Consider the following 23,725-nt stretch of genomic DNA (forward strand, 5'->3'; position numbering starts at 1 on the left):
GTAATACAAGACATCAGTCTAATCATCAAAGAGAATGGGGGTTGGGGGGTGCTGTGGTTGTTACCTGCAGAAGGTGCGCTCCCAGGTGCTGCTCAAATATGTCAGTAGCCAGAGAATGAGACGATCGTCTTACTGGAGGGAGAAAAAAGACAAACACACATCAGACACTGACTCACATCAAAAGTAAGTGATGACATTTTCACTATCAGGCTGATCATCTATTATATTAATTCCATCAGTTTCACAGCAGATGTTTCCAGAAAAGTTGGAAAAGTCGTCAGATTGTGTTAAATGACAACAGTTTCCTCAAAATACTTTACACGTGCCTATATTCAGTGCACTACATGCACCGTGACGGTTTCTCGTGCAGTGGCACCTGAGGACTGGAAGGCAGCTCTCATTCAACGGTGACTTTTGCCCTTGGCCTGTACACACTAGGGATTTCCCCACAGTCCCTAAATCTTTACACGTTTTCTAACTGTAGATGTTGAAAGACCAACGTTACTTGTAATCTTGAATAAAAAAATTGTAGATGTCATCTTGACTGAACCTTTAGTGGATGCTCCTTTTTATACCCAGACGCCTTTCACTTATTAACCTACTCATCCAGAACAGTGATATTTGAATATTTTGTAAACGTTCTAGTCTTATATTGCCACAGTCACACATGTCACACATGTTAAAAGCGTCTTCTATAAAGAAAGCTGTTCATGCACAGTGCAGAGAAACGTCCACATTCAGAGGCTTTGACAGTAATGAGCAGATACTGCCATAGTCAAAGGATAATTCAAGAAATCTGGTCACTCTAACCAGTAACATACTAATTATGTTTTGACATTTTAAGAGCATATTTGAGAAACTGTGTGACAAAGCAGCACATACTGTGGAAGCAACTCATTTTCTCAGACTTGAATAAAAACAATCTTAATATCTAAGAAAGAATTGAAATAATAATCTGATAAACCTTATACTGACTTGTAGGGATTAGAAAGTGATATTAATAAACTTATAATTAGTATCGTATTAGTAATTATACATAATGATCTGCTCACAGGTGAGGCTTTGTAAACTTGCATCTTTGTGATGTCTGCAGCAACATTTAAAGTGAAACTTGAACCAATCATGTCTGATAAACAGAAGAATCGACCGAAACCGTGGTGTGTCTAAAAAATCTGCACATAAGCAGGACACACACCACTCAATAGCAGCCAGACACGCAAACAAACACACACACTCATAGTGTCTGCATCGCCACTCTTAATGCATCCCAAACACAAGCTATCAGAGCTGCTTCAGTGCCAAAGTGGTGCTGTTTACCAAGGCAATTACAATATAAATAGAGTTGGAGGTGGTTAGGTAGGGGAGGGGGGGTGAAGATAGGTACGAGAGGAGCAGAGAGGGTACGGCAGGGAAAATGAGAAAACACTAAGGAAGGTGAGAGTGATCACTTTCTCTAAAGGAAACGTGTGCACAAGGGGCTGCAGTGACGTGGAAGATTAATTTAGCAATCAGCTGTACTTACTGTTTTATGGCAAAAAAAAAGTATGTGACAGTGTGTGTGCACACCTGCGAGTGTGTAATTGCAAAATGGGGACCATATGTAGCACCTAATCTCACTCCAACAGGCCTGCTTTTGAACACAATGTTCCCTATCCAGCAGAGACAAACTAAACTATGTGTGCGTGTGTGTGTGTGCACAACAGAATATGAATGTGCGCATGTGTGTGTGACTTTAAGGATCATCGAATCTGTGTGTGTGTGTGTGTGTGTGTGTGTGTGTATGTCGCTGCAAGGCTGAGGGAAATCAATACACGTTATGACAGGAAAATGAAAGCGCCGCTCTGGGTTACAACTGAACACAGAGGGAGGGCCAGAACACACACCAACACACACACACACACACACACACACACACACACACACACACACACACACACACACACACACACACACACACACACACACACTCACATATATCACCCAACTGCCTGCTTGTGATGTGGGTTCAGTGAATAGAAGAGGGAGGCATTCCATTAGAGCTATAGACACACACACACACACACACACACACACACACACACACACACACACACACACTTCAGGAATACACACAGCAATGAATTCTCATGCACAGACTACATAGCGGCTACATGCCCCCCGATTAAACAACACAAATACCCACACAAACACACGCAACTGGCATCCACACACACACACACACGCATAAATACAGAGTTGCCGGACAAAGCCACTGTGGCATTGTGAGATTGGGGTCCCTCTCTGTGACAGAGTGTGAATATAAATAAGGCAAGTCCATTCAGGGCTATGAAAGGGGGTCTGGTGCTTGGACCCTTCAGCCTAGCCAGTTGCTGGCTGAAGGGGGATGGGGAGCCCATCTCGCTCTCCGCCTGCCTGTCAGGCTCCCTTGTGGGGCTGCGATGAAGCTGCCGCACTGGGGAGTCTGGAGGAAGCAACCCCCATCTTGACCATGTGAAAACGAATCAAACAGGACACACAGACACACTGTGATGCCGGTTTCTTCCTGTTTCAAGAATAGATAGACATACATACAGTACATGGAGTGTATTGTGTGTGTATGTGTGTGTGTGTGTGTGTCCTGCCACAGCTCCCCGGAGGAGTTTAAGTGACGGTGGGTGATCGGTAGCGCTGAGTAGTGTTAGCAGGACGAAGAAAATGCTGGATGTGACATGAGGCCAGGAGGGCTGACGGATGAGTTTACACACTCGCACACACGCACACACACAAATACGGACCATTTATTAAAGACTGCCAGGGTACAATAGGGCAGCCAGGAAACCAAAACACTGGACCTGGTTTGTGTGTGTGTGTGTGTGTACATGCACAACTGTGTGCACACGTGAAGGGAGAGAGAGTCTCACAGTGGTGTTGGTATCTCACCCAGAGAACAAAGATCCTTCTGTAGCAGTGCTGTGAACCCCTGTGTCTGTGTGTGTGTGTGTGTGTGTGTGTGTGTGTGTGTGTGTGTGTGTGTGTGTGTGTGTGTGTGTGTGTGTGTGTGAGGGCCATGCATGATTCCATTTTTATTCCTTAACATTATTGCTTCTGTGATTTCTTGTTTAATTAATTCATTCAGTGGGTGAAAATGTATTTTAAATTCATTGCTCAAAATCTGTTCAATCTGATCATTTGGTTTGGTCTTATCATCATTTGTCCAGCGTTCAGAATTAAAACCATCACCAAGTTTCCCGCAGAGATCTGTCACATACAGGTCAAGAAACAACACACGATCCGCAGGTGTTAACAAACCGACAGTTTTCAGTTGGCCGACTGTAACATAATTATACGAGAAAACAAAGACGAACTTTACAAACTCATGTGCCATCCATCACAAATTTCAGACTTTACTCAGTGGTTTAAATTTGATCCGTCACACTTACCTGAGTGGTATGTGTAAACAGCTTTCTTGTGCACTATGCAGTGCATGAATTAGAATATAAAAAAATGGGGCACAGATCTCATCGAAATGCACCGTGTGTATCTTGAGTGTTGATGCATGTCCTTCCCCATAAAACATTTGCAAAGCCAATCCTATCGATGAAATTATCCACTGTTTACATCCAAGTCTGGTAGTTTGAAGTCCTCTCCCTCGTGTCTTCTGCATTGCTGCTCGTCTTTGCATGTTAACAGCACCAACTGGTTAGAGCAGCAGTGTAGAAACATCTCCCGTGTACAGGGCTAAATACATGTGGTGGTACACAGATGGACGACTAAATAGAAAAGTATTGAATAGAAACGTCTGAGTTGTTACTTGATTTAATAGACATGATTATTCAGACTGTCTATAAATTACCTCCACTACCAGCTAGGGGAATTTTCTGCATAGACTATTGATAGACAAAGGATTTTGGAGGATCTCTGACTTGTGGAGATCAATTTTAGCTGCTTTCAGACTGAAGCACACTACATATTGCATCTCACACGGCAACACATTTTATCCTCTCCCAGTTTTTTTGAGGCTTAAAAATTGAACCATTTTGAACCAGAACTTAATGTAATTACACAAAGTCCACATTCAATTGAATAAATAAAAATACTGAGGAATAGTGTTCAATGGTCAAAAGGGGATTTCTAGACATTTTCTGTGGTCAAACAAACAGTTTGGTTTTACCCCCATGGTAATGTGGGTTACATAGTCTGGATAAACTGCTGGCTTGTTCACAGATTGTCCTGATGACTCATTCCTTCCTGTGTCTGTCTGATGTTCCCACATCTGAGCTATTACTTTGGCAAATATCATGTTCTTAGACTGAAGTTGTGATAGGCAAGACCCCCCGTTTTAAAACGCTTTAAGTGACTTTTGTTTCTGTTTGCACGCACCACGTACGCGTCCGTGCACACACCTGGATGCAGACCTGCGTGTGCACCTGAGGTCTTTGATCGCTCTGTACTGTCACACTCCCATTTCATTAGCTCCCCAGGACTCTGCTGCGGCAAGGTTTAATTTCATTGTGGGAATAGGAGACAGAATGGGACGGGGCGCGATCGGACACGTTAATTATAGTCTGACTCGCAGGTCAATCCTCGGGGTCTCCCCAGCGCTCCATGAGAAGAAAAGATAGAAATTTCATTTGAATGATTTTCATTATACCTCTGTCTAATACATAATTTAGTCCCAGTTAAGTCCATGAGTAATGGTTGCACACACACACACACACACACACACGTATGGACACACACAAACATCCCCCTACCTATGCACACAGACTTACACACACACTCTCCCTCTCCACCCCCACAATGTCAACCTTTTTTAACCAGGTTAGGATGTAACCATGGGAACCAAAGGAGACTCTCTTCCAAGCTTCCTCTCTCTGTCTTCTTCATCTTTGTTTCTCAAGTTTGGCTCCACCACTGTAGTTTCACCCTTTCAAAACAAGAGCCTGATCACCTGCCAACTTGTTTACTACCATCCAAAAGTGACGTTTCGGCTGTTCAACAGACAGAGAAAGAAAGAGTGACCCTAATCGCAGTGTCCTTCCCTGGCGCAATTATCTTCTCACTCTGACATCCATCCCTCCCTCCTTCCCTCTATCTCTGTTCTATCTCTCTGTCTCTTCTCCCTCACTCCTTTTGCGGTCGAACATAATTTGAGTGCAATTAACTTCCCTTAAAAGCCTCGGCTGCTTTAAACGCTGTGAATTAGACGGGAGGCAGACGCAGGAAGCGCACGAAGAGGTGCGGGGGGGGGGACAGAGGCAATGAAAGAATGGAGAAGAGGGAGAGGGAGAGACGGAGCTAGTGGCGGCAGAATGAAAGTCAATGTCACTAGCACTAGCAAAGCGAGCGAGGTGTGTTTGACCTCACTAACAGAGACAGTAAAACACTTCAGCTGGCCCTGTTGCTGGCGGTGAGTTGTCATTGTACTGTACCTTGTAAAGGACTGAGGGATTCTCCAGCTGCCATGTTGCACCTGGTAAAGGTTGCATAAGGTTGAGTTGCTACATAACTGTGGTGAGAGAATTTATTTATTTATTTATTTAATATACAACACGATAAACAGCTTTGTTTAAACAAAATAGATCCAATCGCTAAAATATAATTACAACTATTACTAAGAATTTTACTGGTTCAATGAATTATGGTAAGATTACACTCACTATATACATAACTTATAATATTGTTATTTTGGGATGGTTTACCACTGATACCTTGGTATAAACCGATGTGCAGTCTGATCATTGGGCCACAGAGATGCCATAATATTGGTATTGTTAAAAAAAAACAAATATATATATATATATATATATATATATATATATATATATGTATATACTATTACAAGGCACAGATCTGGGGGAAGGTAACAAAAATTCAACTGCACTAAAATTTCCAAGATCACAGTGGCCTCTATAATTCTCAAAAAGAAGAAGTTTAACACAACCAGACTTTTCCCTGAGCCGGTCGCCCGACCAAGACTCTATGGGTCACTATGAGTGAGCCTTGCCTACAGCCCCTGCACCGATCTGTGCTTTATGGCAGAGTGGTTGGATGGAAGCAGTGCAAAACACATGAAAGTCCGCTTGGACAAAAACAAATGAATGACTCAGACTGTGAGAAACAAGATCCTCTGTTGTCATGACTTTGGCCAGAATTTCCAAAATTCAGTTTTGACTTATGGGTTACTGAGCGTACGGTAATGAGAGAAAAGAAAGACATGAATTCAAATGATTGTAGAATCAGGCTGCAACATAACAAATTTGAAGAAAAGTGAAGCTGAACATACTGTAGCTAAGTGTCTCAGCTAATCGGACTTAACTGTTGGGCTGTGTTCGACCCGTTTGATCATTTGACAGCTTGCACTTCTTGTCTCCTCGGGCGTCTTTTTAGCTATTTTGCTGCTATGCACACATCTCAGAAATCAGCGTGGTGAGTGCAGTGTTACGAAGTTAATAATCAAAGCTATGAAAAATAAGACTAGTTAAAATGAACCAGAGTTATCATTTAATGGGACGTTTAAAAAAAAAAAAGGAGGAAAATAGAAAAAACAAAACTCTCCGCCGATGCAAAATTTTAATGATTTAAAATAAAAGGATTTAGTCCTTGAATGAGTCGTGCAAATACGTACACACTCACACACACACACACTGAATGGGAATGAACATCGTGGGTCACACTTTTCCTCCCTTCAGCCTCTCCTTTTCGTTTGCTCCTTCCTTCCATAATTTGTCTCTCTCCTCCTTCTTTCCCCCCTGTCTCCGGCTCTCTCAATCTCTCTCTCTCTCTCTCCCTCTCTCTGTGAAGGTCATGCAATTGATTTTCCTCTGTCTATTCATTTTTCAAGACTAGCTTTGAAACGTGGGAAGCAGACAAAAGCCACACCGGCCCCTCCCCTTTGCTCCATCCCTCTCCTCTCCTCCACCCCTCCACCTCCCCTCCCTCTCCCCTGGCCCTCACCCATCCAAAAACCCCTCGGACAAGAGGGAGTGTGGAGGAATGCAACGTCCCCCACTCCACTCCTCGTCCTCGTCTCTCCCCGCACTCCTTCCTCCTCTCGTTCTCTCTTTATTCCTTCTACATTTGTCCCTTCCCCTCCTCTGCGTCCTCCTCTCTCTTTCAGCTGGATCTCTGACCACATTCCACTAACGGAATTAAAGTCATGCATCACACTTAAAACCCTGCCAATGCATTGTGGGCACACTTGTTCAAACTGATGTCCAAATTAGCATCGCATTTTCAGCCCTGGCCCCACGGAGACTGTGACCTGCTTGTAGAAATCGCGAAACATTTAATAAAATAGTCGAGATATCAGATCTGGATCCAGATCTAGTAGAAGATAATGCTACTAGATAAAGATAATTCTGGTTTTGCCATTCATTTCGTTTGCGCCTCACAATCTTCCATGACCTTCGTGCAGCTTCAGCAGAGTCCTATATATTTACAGTTATGGTGCACATTCGTACGAGGAGTGCCTCGTGTTGTAGTGTAGGCAACATACTGTATGATACCTCACATCTTCCAGTACATGCACAGGACAGAATAGCTTCTTGCACACCTGCTTTTTTTAACAGGTATCTTCAAGGCCAAGCAGAGCCTGGATCTCTGAGGCAAAACAATTTACTATACGTAGAGCACAGTCAAGGCCACATCTGCATGTAAGTGTGATGCTGTATGGATATCACTCATTTAGATTGTGCTGCACTTCATCACTGATTAGATATTGATGGATCCCAATGCGTTCTATACCAATGTACAATATGTGTTACTATAGCTTGAGTATTTATTCTCACATGTGAGATACCAAGTAACGAGTTGCTATTAAACTGACAGATACTTATCATCATGGCTGGTAACCAAACCTCAGTAGTCTTCTTTTGTACCTCTACCGTTTTGCTTTACTAGAACACTTGAATAGAACACAATGATTGTGATTTTTATTTAGAAGACCTGGGCTTTTCCCACCATGACGAGTCAAATTATCCATTAATAGGACTAATACTAATAGAATGTAGCTAAATTTATCATTATTCCTACAACCACTAATGTATTCAAAATGTTCTATTACTCACAAAATGCTTATAATGTAGCATTAAGAGAGCTTAAAAGAGGCACTCCAGTGATTTTGCACGTCCCTTCCTTACTACTGAGAGGCTGACAACAGACAGATTGAAAAGATGTTAGTGAAAATCAAATCCCTTAGTATGGCAAAAAAAAAAAGAAAACACTGCATTTCCCATAATGCAACCAATAGTGACTTTTCATTAGCAAGTTCTTGTCTTCTTGTCTAAATTTGTTTTAAACGCCACACCTCAGATTTCCTGTCAGAAATATTTTATTTTCCCAAGCCAGCTGTTTGCAGAGGATGAGTACAGTAGCTCTCCGTATATAAAATTGAACTAACATCTATGTGTGTATGTGCGGAGCAGGGTGGGCCACCTGATTTAAACCATTATATGTTATCAGGAAGAGTTTGGTAAATAGTGCACCACACTCAGTCGCACACAAAAATGCTGTTAACATGACTGTTTGATGCTCACATTTCCTCACATCACACAAGAACAAGCATGAACACACACACACACACAAACACACACATCCCTAATTGTACTGTAGCTGCTTCGTTTCCCCTCAGTAATAGTAGCAATTAGACAAGCTGTATAATTACACTGTCCTTGTTATATAGTTAATTTCTGTAATTACAAATCGCACCAATAGTTTCCTCCCTCTTTGTGTTCTCTCGCTCTCTTTCGCTCACACACACACACACACACACACAATACACCATACATCCTATTCATTCTCACACTTGCCTTTGGAAGGCATTTGTATGATTACTGTATATGCACATGTATGTTTACAGGCTTGTGAATGAGCTTGTGCTTGACAGGGAAACAACAGGAATTTTTGTGGCTTTGGGTCTCTCTGCAGGCGGGAGTTAAGATGGCAGATCCCACTGCTGAAAGGAAAATGTGACTGAAAACATACATTTTAGTAATTGCCCAACATGAGGGTCTAAATACTGTTTCCAGTCATATCCAAGCTGCCAGAATGAGATTCTGGTGGGAAAATGACAGAATGAATCCTTTCTAAGGCTAAAATTAATCAGATTAAAGTATATCCAATATAAAGCATCCTGGAGTCAGCCCAGAGAATGTGCAGAATGTGAACTCCCCTAGTTTGCTAAAACCTCAAAACCTCTCAGAGGAAGTAGAAAGGACATGACCTCTGTGTCCTTAGTAGTATCTATGGCCCGGTCTCTTGCTCATCTTCCTTACTAACTTTGTGTAATGGTGGCATGATTAAATATAAAGTCAATGAAGAGATGGGATTTGATATAAATTTAACTGGGGCACAGGCTCATGTACATGTTTTGCCAGAGATACGAGTAAATAACCAGAAAAGAACCAGAGTCTCTCTTGTGTTCTGAAAGTAGTCAGAGGCTGATTTGGAAACAAATGTACTGGTGCACTCAATCAGACTCTGTCATTAGTAGCTGCCTTGCAGCTAATACGTAGTTAGTGCATCGGCTGTGTGGAGTGAACAAACACAGTCACAGGAGGCCCTATGGTCACATTTGTGCAAATGACTTAAGGTTGTGTCGATTTCTGTTTGAACACATTTAGAATAGTTTTTAGATAAGTTACACACCCTCTTCATTTCTAAATTAAAATCCAACTCCCAACTCAAGTTAACCAACGCCATTTGCTTGATAGCATGTAGTGATCTCTCCTTTCCCTTCTTTACTCACCTTTGCTGCAGTTGCTTTCTCCCTCTAGGAGGGGGCTCCAGGGTGGGTCACCCTGGCTGGCAAAGGTGCGCATGTGCAGGTAGCTGATGGTCAGCCGGATGACGGAGGCCTTGTCCAGCTGGCTGGTGATGGCCCCGGGAAGAGGCAGCATCTTGGCCAGCTCAAAGAACTCGAAATTCTCTTTTCCCCGCCGGGAGCGAGCCGCATTGCGAGACTTTTCTTTACGCAAGTTCTGGAGACTGATGAGTAGGGGTGGGGTTGTATTAAGGGGGTGGTGGAGACAAGGGGGGAAATGGTGTTGAAGGGTACAGATGAAAGTAAAATGGAAGTGACAGATAAATACAAGGAGGAGAAAAAAAACCCAAACACATATAATGTCTGATTCAGCAATGTGTAAGAAAAACTGGAAGAAGTGGTGACAGGCATCACATAATGACCACTTACTGGCCACCTGTTGATTGATTCATGCTTTGTATAAATGACCTGAGTATCAATTCAGAAAACTCATTTCATAAATACATATAATGATAATGGCTCCTGCAATTCAAGTGAAACAATCTCCCTTCTGACCCATCTCTGGCAGACCGGCCTTGTAATTACAGACAAACTCTCTTCTTCTATCTAGCAGAGCACAGTCCTAATAATGCCATTTGCCTCAAAATCCATATGTGAATACACACACATACGCAATCTCTTGCTACCTATCTCTCACTTTCCCTCCCTCCAACCGCTCGTTCTCACACTCTCTCCCTCGCTCTCATCTGGTCCCAGGCTAGTGAGCTGAAGCCGTGATTGAGGGATCAATAGGAGAAGGAGGGGCAGAGTGACAGAGGGGGGCCGAGGCTCAGGTAGCCTGTCTCTCTGATTGGGTATTGACTCTCCTCAATGGGGCCTGAGTGGTGGAATTATGTTGTCACAGCCACTTCACAATTTGTGCCGGTGCTGCGCTGGAATAAAGTGTGCGTGTCCGTGTGTGTGAATCTGTATGTGCTGTGTGTGTGTGTGAGAGAGAGAGAGAGAGAGAGAGAATGAGACCGAGAGGAGAAAAAAGAACGAGCCTTTCTCTGTCTGTGTTGATTCTGCTGCTAAGAAAGACCACGAGTGGTGTGTGAATGTATGTGGAAGCAAAAGAAGAAGAAGAAAAAAAGAGCTGCATGCAGTGTGTGCACATTTGTTTATATCTTAATCAGCTGACACAGCTGCTGTATTTCTCCCTGCTATTCTGGACTAAGTGAAAACAGTGTGTGTGTGTGTGTGTGTGTGTGTGTGTGGTGTGGACTCATGCTGCCAGCCTCTGTAACATCTCATTATTATACTGCCTCGACCCCAGCCACCGAGAACAATCAATACACACACATTGATTCTGCTTAGTTTTTATATCCGCTTCTAAATGACTGGCCATTAATAATTCCAGCCAAATTTACTTAATCTCCCACTAAGGGAGGGGATTCACAGCTCTGACAGGATTGGCAGGTGAGCAACAATACAGGTTATATGTAGCACTGAGGAGAAGTCTTCAGGATGTGTTTCATTGATAGGAAATTCTTCAGGCTGCCAGTGTGTGCAAGGGTGTTAATGCATGGATTTCACCTTGCAGAGATTAATTCATGGGCATGCTCACAGGCTTATACAGTATCAGACATTGTGTGTGTGTGTGTGTGTGTGTGTGTGTGTGTGTCTCACCAGGGCAAGGTGGGAGGCTTGGCCAGTAGTCCCTGCAGGAAATCCCACTCCACACTCACGCATTTCCCCTCACTGACAAATGGCATGGTTGCCATCCTTCAACCCGATGCCGACGCCGCTGTTAACAAAGGCTCTGATTGGCTAAGGATGTGACGGAGTCAGACCTGGAGATCCAGGAGAAACATCAGCAAAGAAAAGAGAGAAGAAAAAGAGCAAAATTCAGTGAATCATATGTGATTGATTCATTCACCAGTGACAAACTACACATGGGCCTTTGCATTATCAGGAAACCAAATTTAACACATTCTAATTAGCAAATATGTTTCTATAACAACTTTTTGTAAAATACTTTTTAAGGCTGGAGTGAACATAAAGAGTTTCTCTTTTCCCCCTATAGAAAAGGTGACATTTCATTCCATTTGCAGTTTCCATTCAGCCCTTTTCAAACGATAGATCATAATTTGCATTAAAATGCTTGGATGCAAACCAATGTTACAATTTCTTACTTCATCTATCTGTAAAATGGCTTTTCTGAAAATGCTTGTCGAGACCGAAGGTCTGAAGAAAGAGAGGGAGAAAAAAAAGTCAGTGAGGTTGAGGGGGAGCAATTAGGTACACTGGATCTACTTCCCCACATAAAGGTCAGGGGCTGTTCCCAAGCTAATAGACATAAGACAAAACACTGCGCCTCCTTTGAAGTCACAATTAAGCTGAAAATCACAGATCTCCAAATGTCTTCCCTCATTCTACTTCAAACTTGTCTGCAGCTGGAGTTTAAAGCAAATATCTCTAAAGTCAAACCACATTCTGCGCACTGTCAGTTCTCCCACATCCTTTGCCGCCTTCTGCCAGTCTTCAACACCACCCTCGACTGCCCTGCGTTAGAAGTTGCCAATATTCTTCCCTGTCCTCAAACAGAGCCCCGCTCCTCACCAGTCTGCCCTCCCCCTCCCTCCTCTCTGTACTGTGTTGACATTTAAAGGGCTAGTGTGGCCCCGAGCACCGCAGTGTCATGCCCTTGGGCCTGAGATGCCCCCTCTTCCCTCTCTCTCTCTCTCTCTTTCTGCCTCTCACTCTCTAACTTGCTCTTTCTTTGGCCTGGCTGGGTCAGCACTATCAAGCCAGCAGGGTTTTGCCAGGGCAGTGGAAAATAGAGTGTCTCGAGTTTGAGCATGGCTATGCTGACCTTGGCTAAGCGGGGTCAGCAGAAGCTGAGCAGGTTTAGCAGATATCATTTCACAAATGTACGACCTACAACCGCCAACATTAAATTCATGCATGAAAACTTCTTGGACCATTTTCAAAGACATCAGAGTAAATGGGGGATTCAACACAGAGAGAAGAGCTGTTGAAAGGGGAGATCCCATCATCTACTTACCTTTGTATATACAGACAGTGAGAGTAAAGTTAGATGACACTTAACATCATTATAAAATTCTTTCAAAATAAAATTACAAACATAATGCATTAATCTATAGGCTGCAAAAGCAACATAATTTTTCAATGATTAAAAGGATATTGATTTTTAAAATCAAAGAGTTCATAAAGCAGATAATTTCAGAGCTCTGGTCTGCTTTACTTTCACACCTCAACATCAGAACTGTCAATAGGTTCTTGCCTGAGGGCCTCAGACTGGCCGTCATGAGACTAGCAATTTAGAGATATAGTCTGGGATCAGGCCATTAAGTGGTTTAAAGTCAGTCTCAAAATCGGTTCCATGGCAAATTGGGAGCCAGTGTAAAACATTAGAAGTGGAATAATAGAATCTCTTCTCTTTGTTTCTGTGGATTGTTTGCTGATTTATGCCCGTTAGGAGAGCATTACACTTATCTTAACATCAGGAATTGAAAAAATTGTCTGATGGTATTAGTGTGAGTGTCAGTTATTCTCAGATATGAACACATGTTAGCAATATTTTGAAAATGATAGAAACGGTAGACCGTGTTAATATTCAGCTCAAAATTCATATTACCACAAGCAATGTGAGGGGGGCAAAACATGGTCAGCAAGAGAAATGAAAACAAGTAGGAAGTTTGAGGTCGTTCCCAGACAAACCCTGTGAGTCCTGGAGTCAGTATCAAAGCCTGCAGTCAGGTCAAGCAATATCACAACTGAGCATTCACTTGAATCAGCCTTCGTCAAGAGATCATTTACTCTAATGTGCACAGTCGCAGTGTGGTCTCAGCTGCAGTGTTCAAACGAAATCTGTTCAAAACATAGCTGAACAGAGTTTTAGACTGTTTGTAAATGTTAGAAATAAAAGATAACAAAATATTATACGGAGCAACAATGAGGTAAATACATCTAATGTTTGCTGAGGAAATTAAGGTAGAAATATCTACAAGAATTTATTTTCCAGGTACCGTTAATGTCTGTAAGAAATACCATCTTCCAAACAATGATTCAGATATTTCAGTCAAAACTAACAGTGACTGACAGACTGACATTAGCTCTTCACAGCCATGCTGCTGACAAATCTAAAAAGTGGTTAAACAGTCACAGTCGTCCTCTAGATAAGAGACAGTCGAGTAGTAGATTAGTGGAGTTGGTTGATAAATCACAGTAAACTCTTATTTATGATAAAATAAAAAACTCACTCTTCGATTGGTCCAGTCCTAGATCTAGCCTTTTTCCCAATGGCGATTAAATTGACAGAATATTTTGTCCAAGGGTTAAAGTTTAAGGCTAAAGCTTCATTCAACTATAGGAAACCTGTATCTTTTCCCCTCCAGCTTCCAGCCTGCAACATTGACAGTCCTCTTTTCAGAGACTCTGGTGAAGAGGAGACAGGGTCGAGCAGAGGGCACCGCGCCTCTGTCTAACAACTTCACCTTTGTCACCTTCTCTATCTCACCTGGATAAATGCACTACATGCCAAATTAGGCTGTGTACAGTAGAACGGAGGGATCAAAAGGAGGACACAGGCAGGAAGCTATTTGCTCTCCAATTTTCACTTTTCACCTCACAAACACACACGTGCGCCTTTTCCCCATCCCATACCTGTATGTTTATCTCTTAATTGACCCTATCTGTGCTTATCTAATCTCTATTTCCATCTTTTTTGTCTCGATCTAACTCTCCATCTCGCTCCCTCTATCTGGCCAGACACAGGGGCGTAATGGACAGGGGCCTCCACAGTAATTATTCAATCAGCCTCATAACCTTGTCGCAGGTTGAGCGGCCCATTAATGCACTCACCCAAATGGACTCCTCCACTTTGACTGCTAATGCCCCAGCTAGCTAGCAGCACAACAAGCTGAATGTCACAAGTGCCATGTAGACAGATAGTGTGAAACAATCTGCTCAATAGAACAGAGTCAACTTATTCTGTGTACATAATAAACTGTATGAAAAAGAAAAGTGCGGCTTCCGCGCCTGCAGCTGTAGAGATCGACCTGTATCAAGTGTGACCGCGGGTGTTCACAATGCAGTGTTACATATTCAAAGGTGTGGCGTACGTGTGTGTCTATGTGAGTGTGTGTTTTTAGACCCCGACCCTTATAGAGCCATGCTCTCTTGGCGTGGTCTCAACAGCAACAGGGAGGGCACTGCGGCGAGCGTTCACAGCCGGTGTTTGCTGTGTGTTGCTCTCTGGCTGCTCGCTTGGCGCCCGCTCTGTTTATTTTCAGCAGGGACGTTTAATTAGGGCTCCAGCTGTCAGAGGTTCGTTAGCGTGCCCCTCCTCTGCCCGAGCCGCCCCTCCCCGTAGGGAGTCGGGGGCATCAGGCAAATGAACACATTTAAGTCAAACAGCACGCAGACAGACAATAGCCCCACTGCCATGCCACCAGCTCCCCTAGGTAGAGACATGGTTGTTTTATGCCTCATCTCTCCAGCCCCTAGGGGCCAATTCAGCTGCTGGCCAAGACTCTGAATGTGGAGGCAGAGGAGCTCTCATAGCACACAGAAGACGGCATGCACACCATGATCATGCATAGGTGACGAGAAAGGTGAAGGACCAAGTCTATGTAATGTAAAGGTTACAAGAGAAGGAGGAGAACAGTTCCAACTCAGAGGATTTTCATGGTATTTGACAAATTCTATGCTTATACAGTGATCATAGTGTCTCTTAGGCCTGTTCCTTCAAATTCGCAATATGCAAGCTGCAATTTTCAGATCATTTCCTTTCCTGTTAATTCGACACTTTTCACTAATCAACATAAACACCAGACTTGCAACCCGTACACGAGCATGAAGTCTTGTAGGACTTGCAAATGTTTCCGCTATTTGCAAGTGGCAGCCATTTATGAAATACGCCGCTCTCACTACTTCCAATGTGACTTTAAGCAGTGCTCGCAAATCATTTTGGTGGAATGGAAAGCCTGATTTGGGGTCTGGCCAGAGGCCTTTGCTGCGTGCCATTAACCGCCCCTCCTGTTTTTTTGTTTTTTTTTCCTGTGCATGAAGGCAAAACATCTGTTGCACGTATGAAACACAAGAAAAAAGTTTACATTTTGAAGATGAAAGCAAAACTGTTTATTGGATCAGTCAGGCAGTGTCAACTCAAATAAAGAGTTGTTAACAGCAGTTTTCAAACATCTCTCCTGCTTTCTCTGCGCCCCACCCATCTTTAATTATCTCCAATTCTAGGTGAAAGTGAAGCGCACATACAACGGCGATGTAAGATATTCCTGTGAATAATATTTTACCAAATAGCGAACGTTCAATATCATGGAAGATGTAAAAAACATGGTTAGAAATAACATGAACAGAATATTTGATGTAGCTAGTTTTCTATCTTGCCTTTCATGTTGTTGAGTAGTTGTAAATGAGTGTCTGGAGTGTCCGGGGAGATGAAGTTTGGTATTCTGGTTAGAGGGCTGAAAACTACTTATCATGCATTACGGTCCTGGTTGGACCTCAGGATTTGGAAGTCAAAACACTTTTTAATGTACAATTTTTCAGCCGCTGATCAATCGACAGCTGCTGGACATGAAGATCTCTCTCCCTCCTCTCTCTGTATTCCATATTCGGACTCGTTCGGCATTCTGCTTCCATATCGGAGCGCCGGCTGCGGTTGACCTTGACAACTCTGGATCATTCCCAACCCAAGGTTCTCACCAAGTCTCATGGGCCTTGGCGTCACCCCCCTCCCTCTACCTCCCACCACCCCCTTTACCTCTCCCATCATCCTCACACCCCCCGCCCATCTCTCCAAACCCCCTATTTGCTCCTCCATGGCCCTGCCTGGGTCATTAATTATCTAATGGAATCAATACGGCATTAGATTGGACCACAGTGACCCCACCCGCCCTCAGGTATCTCTGTGATGATGAGGAGCAAGAGGAGGGTTCAGCAAGGGTGTAAAGGAATGATGATAACAGCCTGTATGAGCGAACGAGCACCGTGCAGTCACAGTGTGGACGGTCCCTAAACTGGAAGAATACAGAATAAAGAGATCAGTAATAAATAAATGATTAGAGAGGGGGAGAGGGGTGGATGGTGAGCAGATGGGGGATGGAGGGAGCATAAGTGGAGGCGGAGGGAGGCAAATCAGACGGTAAGAAAGAGATAGAGAGGGAGAGAAATGATGGACGGATGAAGATAGATTTTTAAAAAAAGGAGAGAGAAAGAGATTTGTTAATGTTCACCCTTGGTAATCAATATCTTTCTCTTTCTCCGCTTTTATTACAGAGGGCTTTGGTGAGCGTGCTTTGATGTCCACTCCTCACGGGCGTGGAGCTACGCAGAATTCCATCCATGCCTGTCATAATTATCATCTATCTCAGCCCGAGTATACACAAAAGAAATGCTCCACTTCACCTGCACTGTATTAAACATGAAGTTGGAAGCATCAGCGCAGAATACCATACAGTAGATTTACTAGAAAACTACTTTTACTAGAAAAATAATCAATTCTCGAGGATTGCCCTCCTGTGGGTTTTCTCAAATAAACTAGATTCGCTGCTTATTGTTCAAAGTAGTGAAAAAGATAAAGCAGCATAGTTTATAGTATATAGTTATAGTTAGTCTTAGTATAATAACTTGAAAAAAGATGCACTTTATTCCCATGCACTTTTGGCAAAGAGTGTAAATTTATATAATTTTGTATCTGAAATCAGTTAACACTAATTCCAAAGTAGTACGGTACATCCTGCGATTAATCTCTGCTGTTAAAACTAATAAAAGTAATCTGGGCATAATGAGACATGGAAGAAACAGAATGGTTCACCAGAGCAACTAAACGGTATAGATACAAGGACAGCGCATCTAATAGTAGATCACCATGAGAGAGCAATAAAAAAGAATTCATTAAGGAAAATGCTCAGTCCATCATATGGTTGACCATCCCTGACCCTGAGCTTGAAAGGGAAAATCATGAGTCCATAAAATAGCACAAGTCAAAATAATAGCTGCAATCTATCCTGGGGTTAAATACCCCGACCTCCGAGTATGGCAAGTCTAAAGAAAAGTGCAGTGTCTTATTTTCAGCTCTTTCACAGTGGAAATGTGTTCATATGTAAGAAGAATACCGTTTTTTTATTTTTCTAATGTCCCCAGAATTTGTAAAAGTTTCTGGTGAACAAACAGAAAAAGGTAGAAAGGGAGACCGAAACTTCTCCCTCTGACTGCGGACGAGTCAGCTAAGTGGATGCAGCTCTCTATAAGGCTGAAGATGGTAAATCCACTCCCGCAGGCAGAGACTACATCAGCTCTGACCTCCAAATAACCACAGGCCAAAGAACAGCACACGGGGTCACTCACTCTCTCCAACACACACACGACGTGTGTACTGAACACCAGGACTTGAAAGCACACTCTCATTGTGCACACCAGCACAGAGAAGTCCACATGCTAATACGGCTACATCAATTAGCATGGTGCAAATGTCAGAGTTCAGAGCACTTTCAAACTCTTTATAAGAGTTGCACAAGTTGTGTAGGTGTCTTGCAGCACACTGGGGAACCCAGAATACCCACTGGCCTCATACTATATTCCTACACAGTGCTTGGAGCTTGACACTTCGTTTGAATATTTCCAGATATATTGTTAATTTATGTAACTCCAGCGTTATGCTATGGAATAAATTAAAGAATGAGAATGAAGAAAAAAGACATGAAATTGTGACAGTGAGGAAGACTCAAGTGTGCAGACTGCATCTGATCTGACAGTCGATTCAAAGGAAAAGTGACTGAGCGTAGATGCCTATAGGTCGTGTGCGTGTGTGCATGTGAGCGGGCGTGCACGCACGCTGGTGGATCCCTTCAGGCCGGTGTGTGAATGACAGCGGGGGTTATGTAAGGAGCCACAGCGGGGCCGGAGTGGACAGTCCAACCGGAGATCAGGTCAGCAGAGTGTGACACTAAACACATCTCCCTGACACTGCGCTGACACCCTCTGTCACAGACCCACACGCTGTCTGTCAACGCTTTTCACACACACACACACACACACACACACGCATGCACGGCGAGAGCAAGAAGTGTGTGAGGGGCTGTCTGTCAACATGCCAGACACTGACCACCTTAGTGCGAGTGTAAGGAAGCATCAGAGAGAGACAAAAATTTCCAGAGAGGAATAGAAAGCGGAAGCGAGGGGAGGGAGAGGTGAGATGCCTACCTGAGAACTTGTCAATGAGTCACAAGAAAAGACCGCTGGCTTTCGTCTAGCAACATAGATTTCATAAAATGTCCCTAACTAGGCAATCTAAGAAACTTGTTGTAGTTTTCCTTTTTTTTCTTTGCTCACTTTTGTATATTTGAATTCATAACTACTCTTTGAGCGTTAATCATTTAACAACTCCTGGTGAAGAAAACACAGTTGATAATTTCAGAGCATCTTCAGAAACACACACAGCAGCACTGATCTTCAGAAAAATAAGAGTGACACCCACATGCCAGCTCCGACTATCTTTATAATATATGTCCTTCAGCTTATTTTGTCTATTCTCTTTCAACTGGACACTTTATTGTTAACATTTTCGCTTTCGCAAAGTCAGGGTCTGTCACACAGTTGCCTGATGGCATAAACAAATCCATAGAAGAAACTTGGCTATGGGTTTAATAAAAAAAAGGCCTGAAGGCAGGTCACGACCAAAGCATCCTGCACATGCGAGAACTGAAGCGGGTGGAGAGGCTTAGTGGCTCAGTGGCTCAGTGGGCCGGGGTATAAACTGTACCATGCAATGCAGACGGTAAGGTAGAAATATTTATTACATACAAATGAAGGCAAATATCTATATTTTGTGAATACCGCTCTGGCAGGAAGTTACTAAAAACTAAATGCATGTGTGCATGGACAGTGTAAAAACACCATTTTGACACTTCATCCAAACACCTGAATGAGTGACTGCACTGCAGGTAGTTATTTGGTTCAAATTTATGTGAAGCACCTGGTACTCCAGCAGCTGTGTGTGCAAATGATGCCGTTGCTGTTGTGTACCAAACAGCGCGCAATTTATAGCAATATATAACACGCATAGATTGTGGATGTATGTGCAGGGAGAGCGAAATTAACACTCAAACATCTACACATGGACAGATGCCGACGTGTCCCTGTGTGCATTTGTGTGCACACAGGGATTTTTGCAGGAATAAAATGAAAAATACACAAAATACCTTTATACCCATCTACACACATGCACACACACTTTTTTTCTTTGTGGGAAAAAAAAAAAAACACTCTTCCACCATTGTGAGTTTCTGAGTTTTACTTCAAGTGGCAAACCTCCAAACACAATGACTAAAAAATTATTATATAAAAAAACAAACTAAAAACGTCGAACCACTACGTGATGGTTTGATGTTGTTATTTACTTTACAGCTGCGGCGAACACTGTGCGTTCGTCACAGTCATTCTGCCAATTTGGACCACCTGCTGCAAACACCCTGAAGGCAGCGAATGTTACTAAGCCAGTAAACTGTGACCAATTCAGCCTCTGCAGGTGGAGACGGACATGCAGCCTCTCACTCTCTGCTTCTATGTCTCAAACTCCAGCGCACAACATTTATCAGAAAGTGGAGGGCGATTATTAATGAAGTCATTCAGCACCGAACACAGGAATGCATAATTATTTGGCTTCTCTGAAAAGCAAAGATTGGACAATTTGCAGGCAGGTAAACTAAATTGACGGAAAGAACAAAGCGGTCTGTGTAAAAAGCAATAATGGTGCCTTCGGGGGAGTGCAAACATTTAGTGTAATTATCTAATCAAAAGAACCACATCAATATTCATTTATAGGTAATTATAAATCCACACTTTTATGCAAAAATATCCACATTTCTATATGAATTTTCTTTATCAAACCTATATTCAAAACATGCTGTCACACACTAAAGAGAGTGGAGCAAACAGAAGCAAATATTAAATCTATTTATTATTTAAGAAAATAATAATTTTAACTTGAATCTAACTGTTAATAAAGTAATTTATAGTAATTTAGTAAGATGCATGTAATAAATATGTTCTGTCCAAAATGAAACACAGGAAAAAGTTATCACTGCTGTCTATATTTTATATCAAGGACAGAAAAAAGTACTTCAGGATTAGACTGAACGAACTACAACAATATGTTATATATATATATATTTATATAAAAAAAAAATACATGTCGCAACAGATCAACGTTCACACATTTAATCTGACAGCAGAAATCAGGTAAAAGGTGACAACTTAAAGTCTGTGTGTGTGTCCAGTGAGTCCAGCATGTGCATGTGTGTATGTGAGTCAAGCAAGCGAGCGACAAAGTGTGTGTCCACACGTTCATGTGGGCGACCATAAGTTGTTAGATCCATTATCCACTCACCTGACGGGCATTTCCAGCGATCAGTCTGCTGCTGCTGATTTGATCCACTTTCACTCTCTCTTCTTCCTCTTCTTCTCCTTGTCTCCGGTGCCCCCTGATCTGCCCTGGCCGTGCCCCCCCACCACCACCACCACCACTACCGCCAACACCTCCTCCTCCTCCACCACCACCACCACCACCACCTTGAGCTTAAACACAGCAAACAAACAGTGCGTGCGTGAGCCGAGGAGGCTGGGACAGGAGCACCGTCAATCCCCTCACTTTGACAAAAGCCGTGGTCGCGCAGCTGGACACATCGTGGACTCTCCGTTGCAAGAGTGTGTGTGAAAAGGGGAAAAGAGAGGGAGAAAGAGACAGGGGGGGAGAGAGAGAGAGAGAGTGCGTGTGTTTGTGTGTGTGTGTGTGTGTGTGTGTGTGTGTGTGAGTGGAGCTAGCTGATGTAGCTCTCCTTGGCTCTCAGACTCACTTCACTAACACTCTGCCCCGCTGCTTCTTGGAGATGGACTCGGATTAGGACACAGCCAATGTGAGAATCTCTTTCTCGCTCTCTCACTCTGTCTCTCTCGTGCTCTCTCTCTCTCTCTCTCTCTCTCTCTCTCTCTCTCCAGCCGGCATGCTCCCTCCCACCCTTCCTCTCTCCCGCTCACTCATTCACTCTCCTCGCTGAGCTTCTTTCTTTTCATTTCCTCTTGGGAAAGCCGTGCACACCAGTTGTCTCTGGCTTCAGCTGCTCTCCCTCTCTCTCTCTCTCTCTCTTTCTCTCCCTCTCTCTCTCTCTCAGTCACTAGTAAATATAAAAGGCATGCTTGTACAGCCCCTCGCCTCAGTCTCTCTCTGGCTCTCCCTCCCTAACTCGCTGTGTCTCATGCTTTCGTTTACTCCCACCTCCCTGTGCCCCCCCCCCGCACCCCCCTCACTTTCTTTCTCACTGTCAAAGCTGCCTTTCAAATGCTGATTAGCAGCCAGAGTAAAAGAGAGAGAGAAGGAGAGAGAGGGAGAGAGGATGACTGAAACAAGTGGGAGATTCCATCACATCCAAATGTATTGTAAACTGTGACTCCCATCCCGTACAAACACACACACACACACACAAAACCTTGAGATTGTATTGACTTAATTCCAGGTGGAGGAGGTTTATCCTAACTAAAAACTTTTACTCCAAAAATGTAATGTTTCACCTTTGAGGGTAACCCATCATGGTCCAACAACTCATCCCAACTAAATGTCTTGATAAACAACCTCGACAGTGACTGATTTATCTGATCTGATTCCACTGATGCACGTCTGATATTGTTTGTCACTCAGCCTCCCAACTGTTACAAACAACAACAACATAAAAACACTTTGTTCAAGATTCAGATTAATGTAGTCGTCCATAAAAACATTGAAATTACAGCACTCCCATCCTAATCAACCATCGCCGGCAGAAGAGCTACTCGCTTAGGTTTAGACAAAGATTCTGGTTGAAAGAAACCTGTGTGGGGAAAACAGATTTGACCAGCAGCGTCCTGTGTCACAGTCACCCATCACTTCCAGCAATGATATTATAATATCATAACATCACAACACTAGATAAACATACACACAGGTTGTTTTAAGCACTGAAATAACTGTTGAGCAGTTTATTTGCCCATCGGTAAATCGAGGATGAGTCTCCACAATGTAACTGTGTTGAATGAGCTAAAAAAAACTGCCAGAAAGTGTCACATTAAGTATAAAATCTTTAGATGTTGATTCATAAGTTGCAGATTTAATAAAAAACCTGATTGATCTTCTTCAATCATATGAGGCAAAGCCTTGGATGAACTTGACAGTGGGTTGGGTTCTTTTGGGCGCTCTCTACTGAAGAATTAAAAACAACTTTATCCTCGCTTAGTGATGGAGCTATGAGGCCAATATTAAATAAATGGTCTAACATATTTAGTAGTCTGCTGCCTTCCCACTCCCACTAAAGCAGCACAGAATGGAAACGCACAAATAAAGTGCCTCCAAATTAGACGAGTCTACAGTACTTGTGCATGCAGTTAGATTTCAGTGCTACACCACATGCACCATCTACAGTCAACATATGCTCCGTCGCACAAACACACACACACAAACGCGAGCAACATCTACGATCACAGAGGCACACACACGCATGCAGGCGTGTACGTGGACAAATAATCACACTCAGAGACTCACTCAAGTACTCTCTCTCCCACCAATCTCCCTCCCTCCCTCCCCTCTCTCCCCCCTCTCCTCTGTTCGTTCCCCTTGCCCTCAAAAACACTACTCAGAATATTGATACATCACCCCCTCCTCCCTTTTCTCTCTCCCTCCGTCTCTCTCTCTCTCTCTCACTCCATCACTCACTTTCTCTACTGAATACTGATAGGCTGTCTACTCCGTGGTCTGAGTTTCAAATCTCTCCCACCCTACCGCTCCCTCCATCACTGCACCCGCTACAGAAAAAAAAAAAAAACCAGCAACATAAAGGAGGAAATAGAAGAAGTTAATGCACTGAGGTAGACATAAATTCACTTAAGTACCATTTCAGATTATGTCAAGCTAAAAATGGGCTTAACATTGTG

General features: G+C 43.1%; 1 protein-coding gene across 1 annotated transcript in view; it reads right to left on the reverse strand.

Moving 5' to 3' along the window:
* npas1 (neuronal PAS domain protein 1) overlaps positions 1-21,242 on the reverse strand; it is a 32,973-nt gene extending 11,731 nt beyond the window's left edge. The window contains 4 exon segments of the mRNA XM_026377708.1: positions 65-132; positions 9,728-9,966; positions 11,411-11,574; positions 21,156-21,242. Coding sequence (XP_026233493.1) covers positions 65-132; positions 9,728-9,966; positions 11,411-11,505 — 402 coding nt within the window. The 5' untranslated portion in view covers positions 11,506-11,574; positions 21,156-21,242.
* Positions 21,243-23,725: the final 2,483 nt, after the last annotated feature.

This window comes from Anabas testudineus, chromosome 13 (assembly GCF_900324465.2).
Source record: "Anabas testudineus chromosome 13, fAnaTes1.2, whole genome shotgun sequence".
NCBI lineage: Eukaryota > Metazoa > Chordata > Actinopteri > Anabantiformes > Anabantidae > Anabas > Anabas testudineus.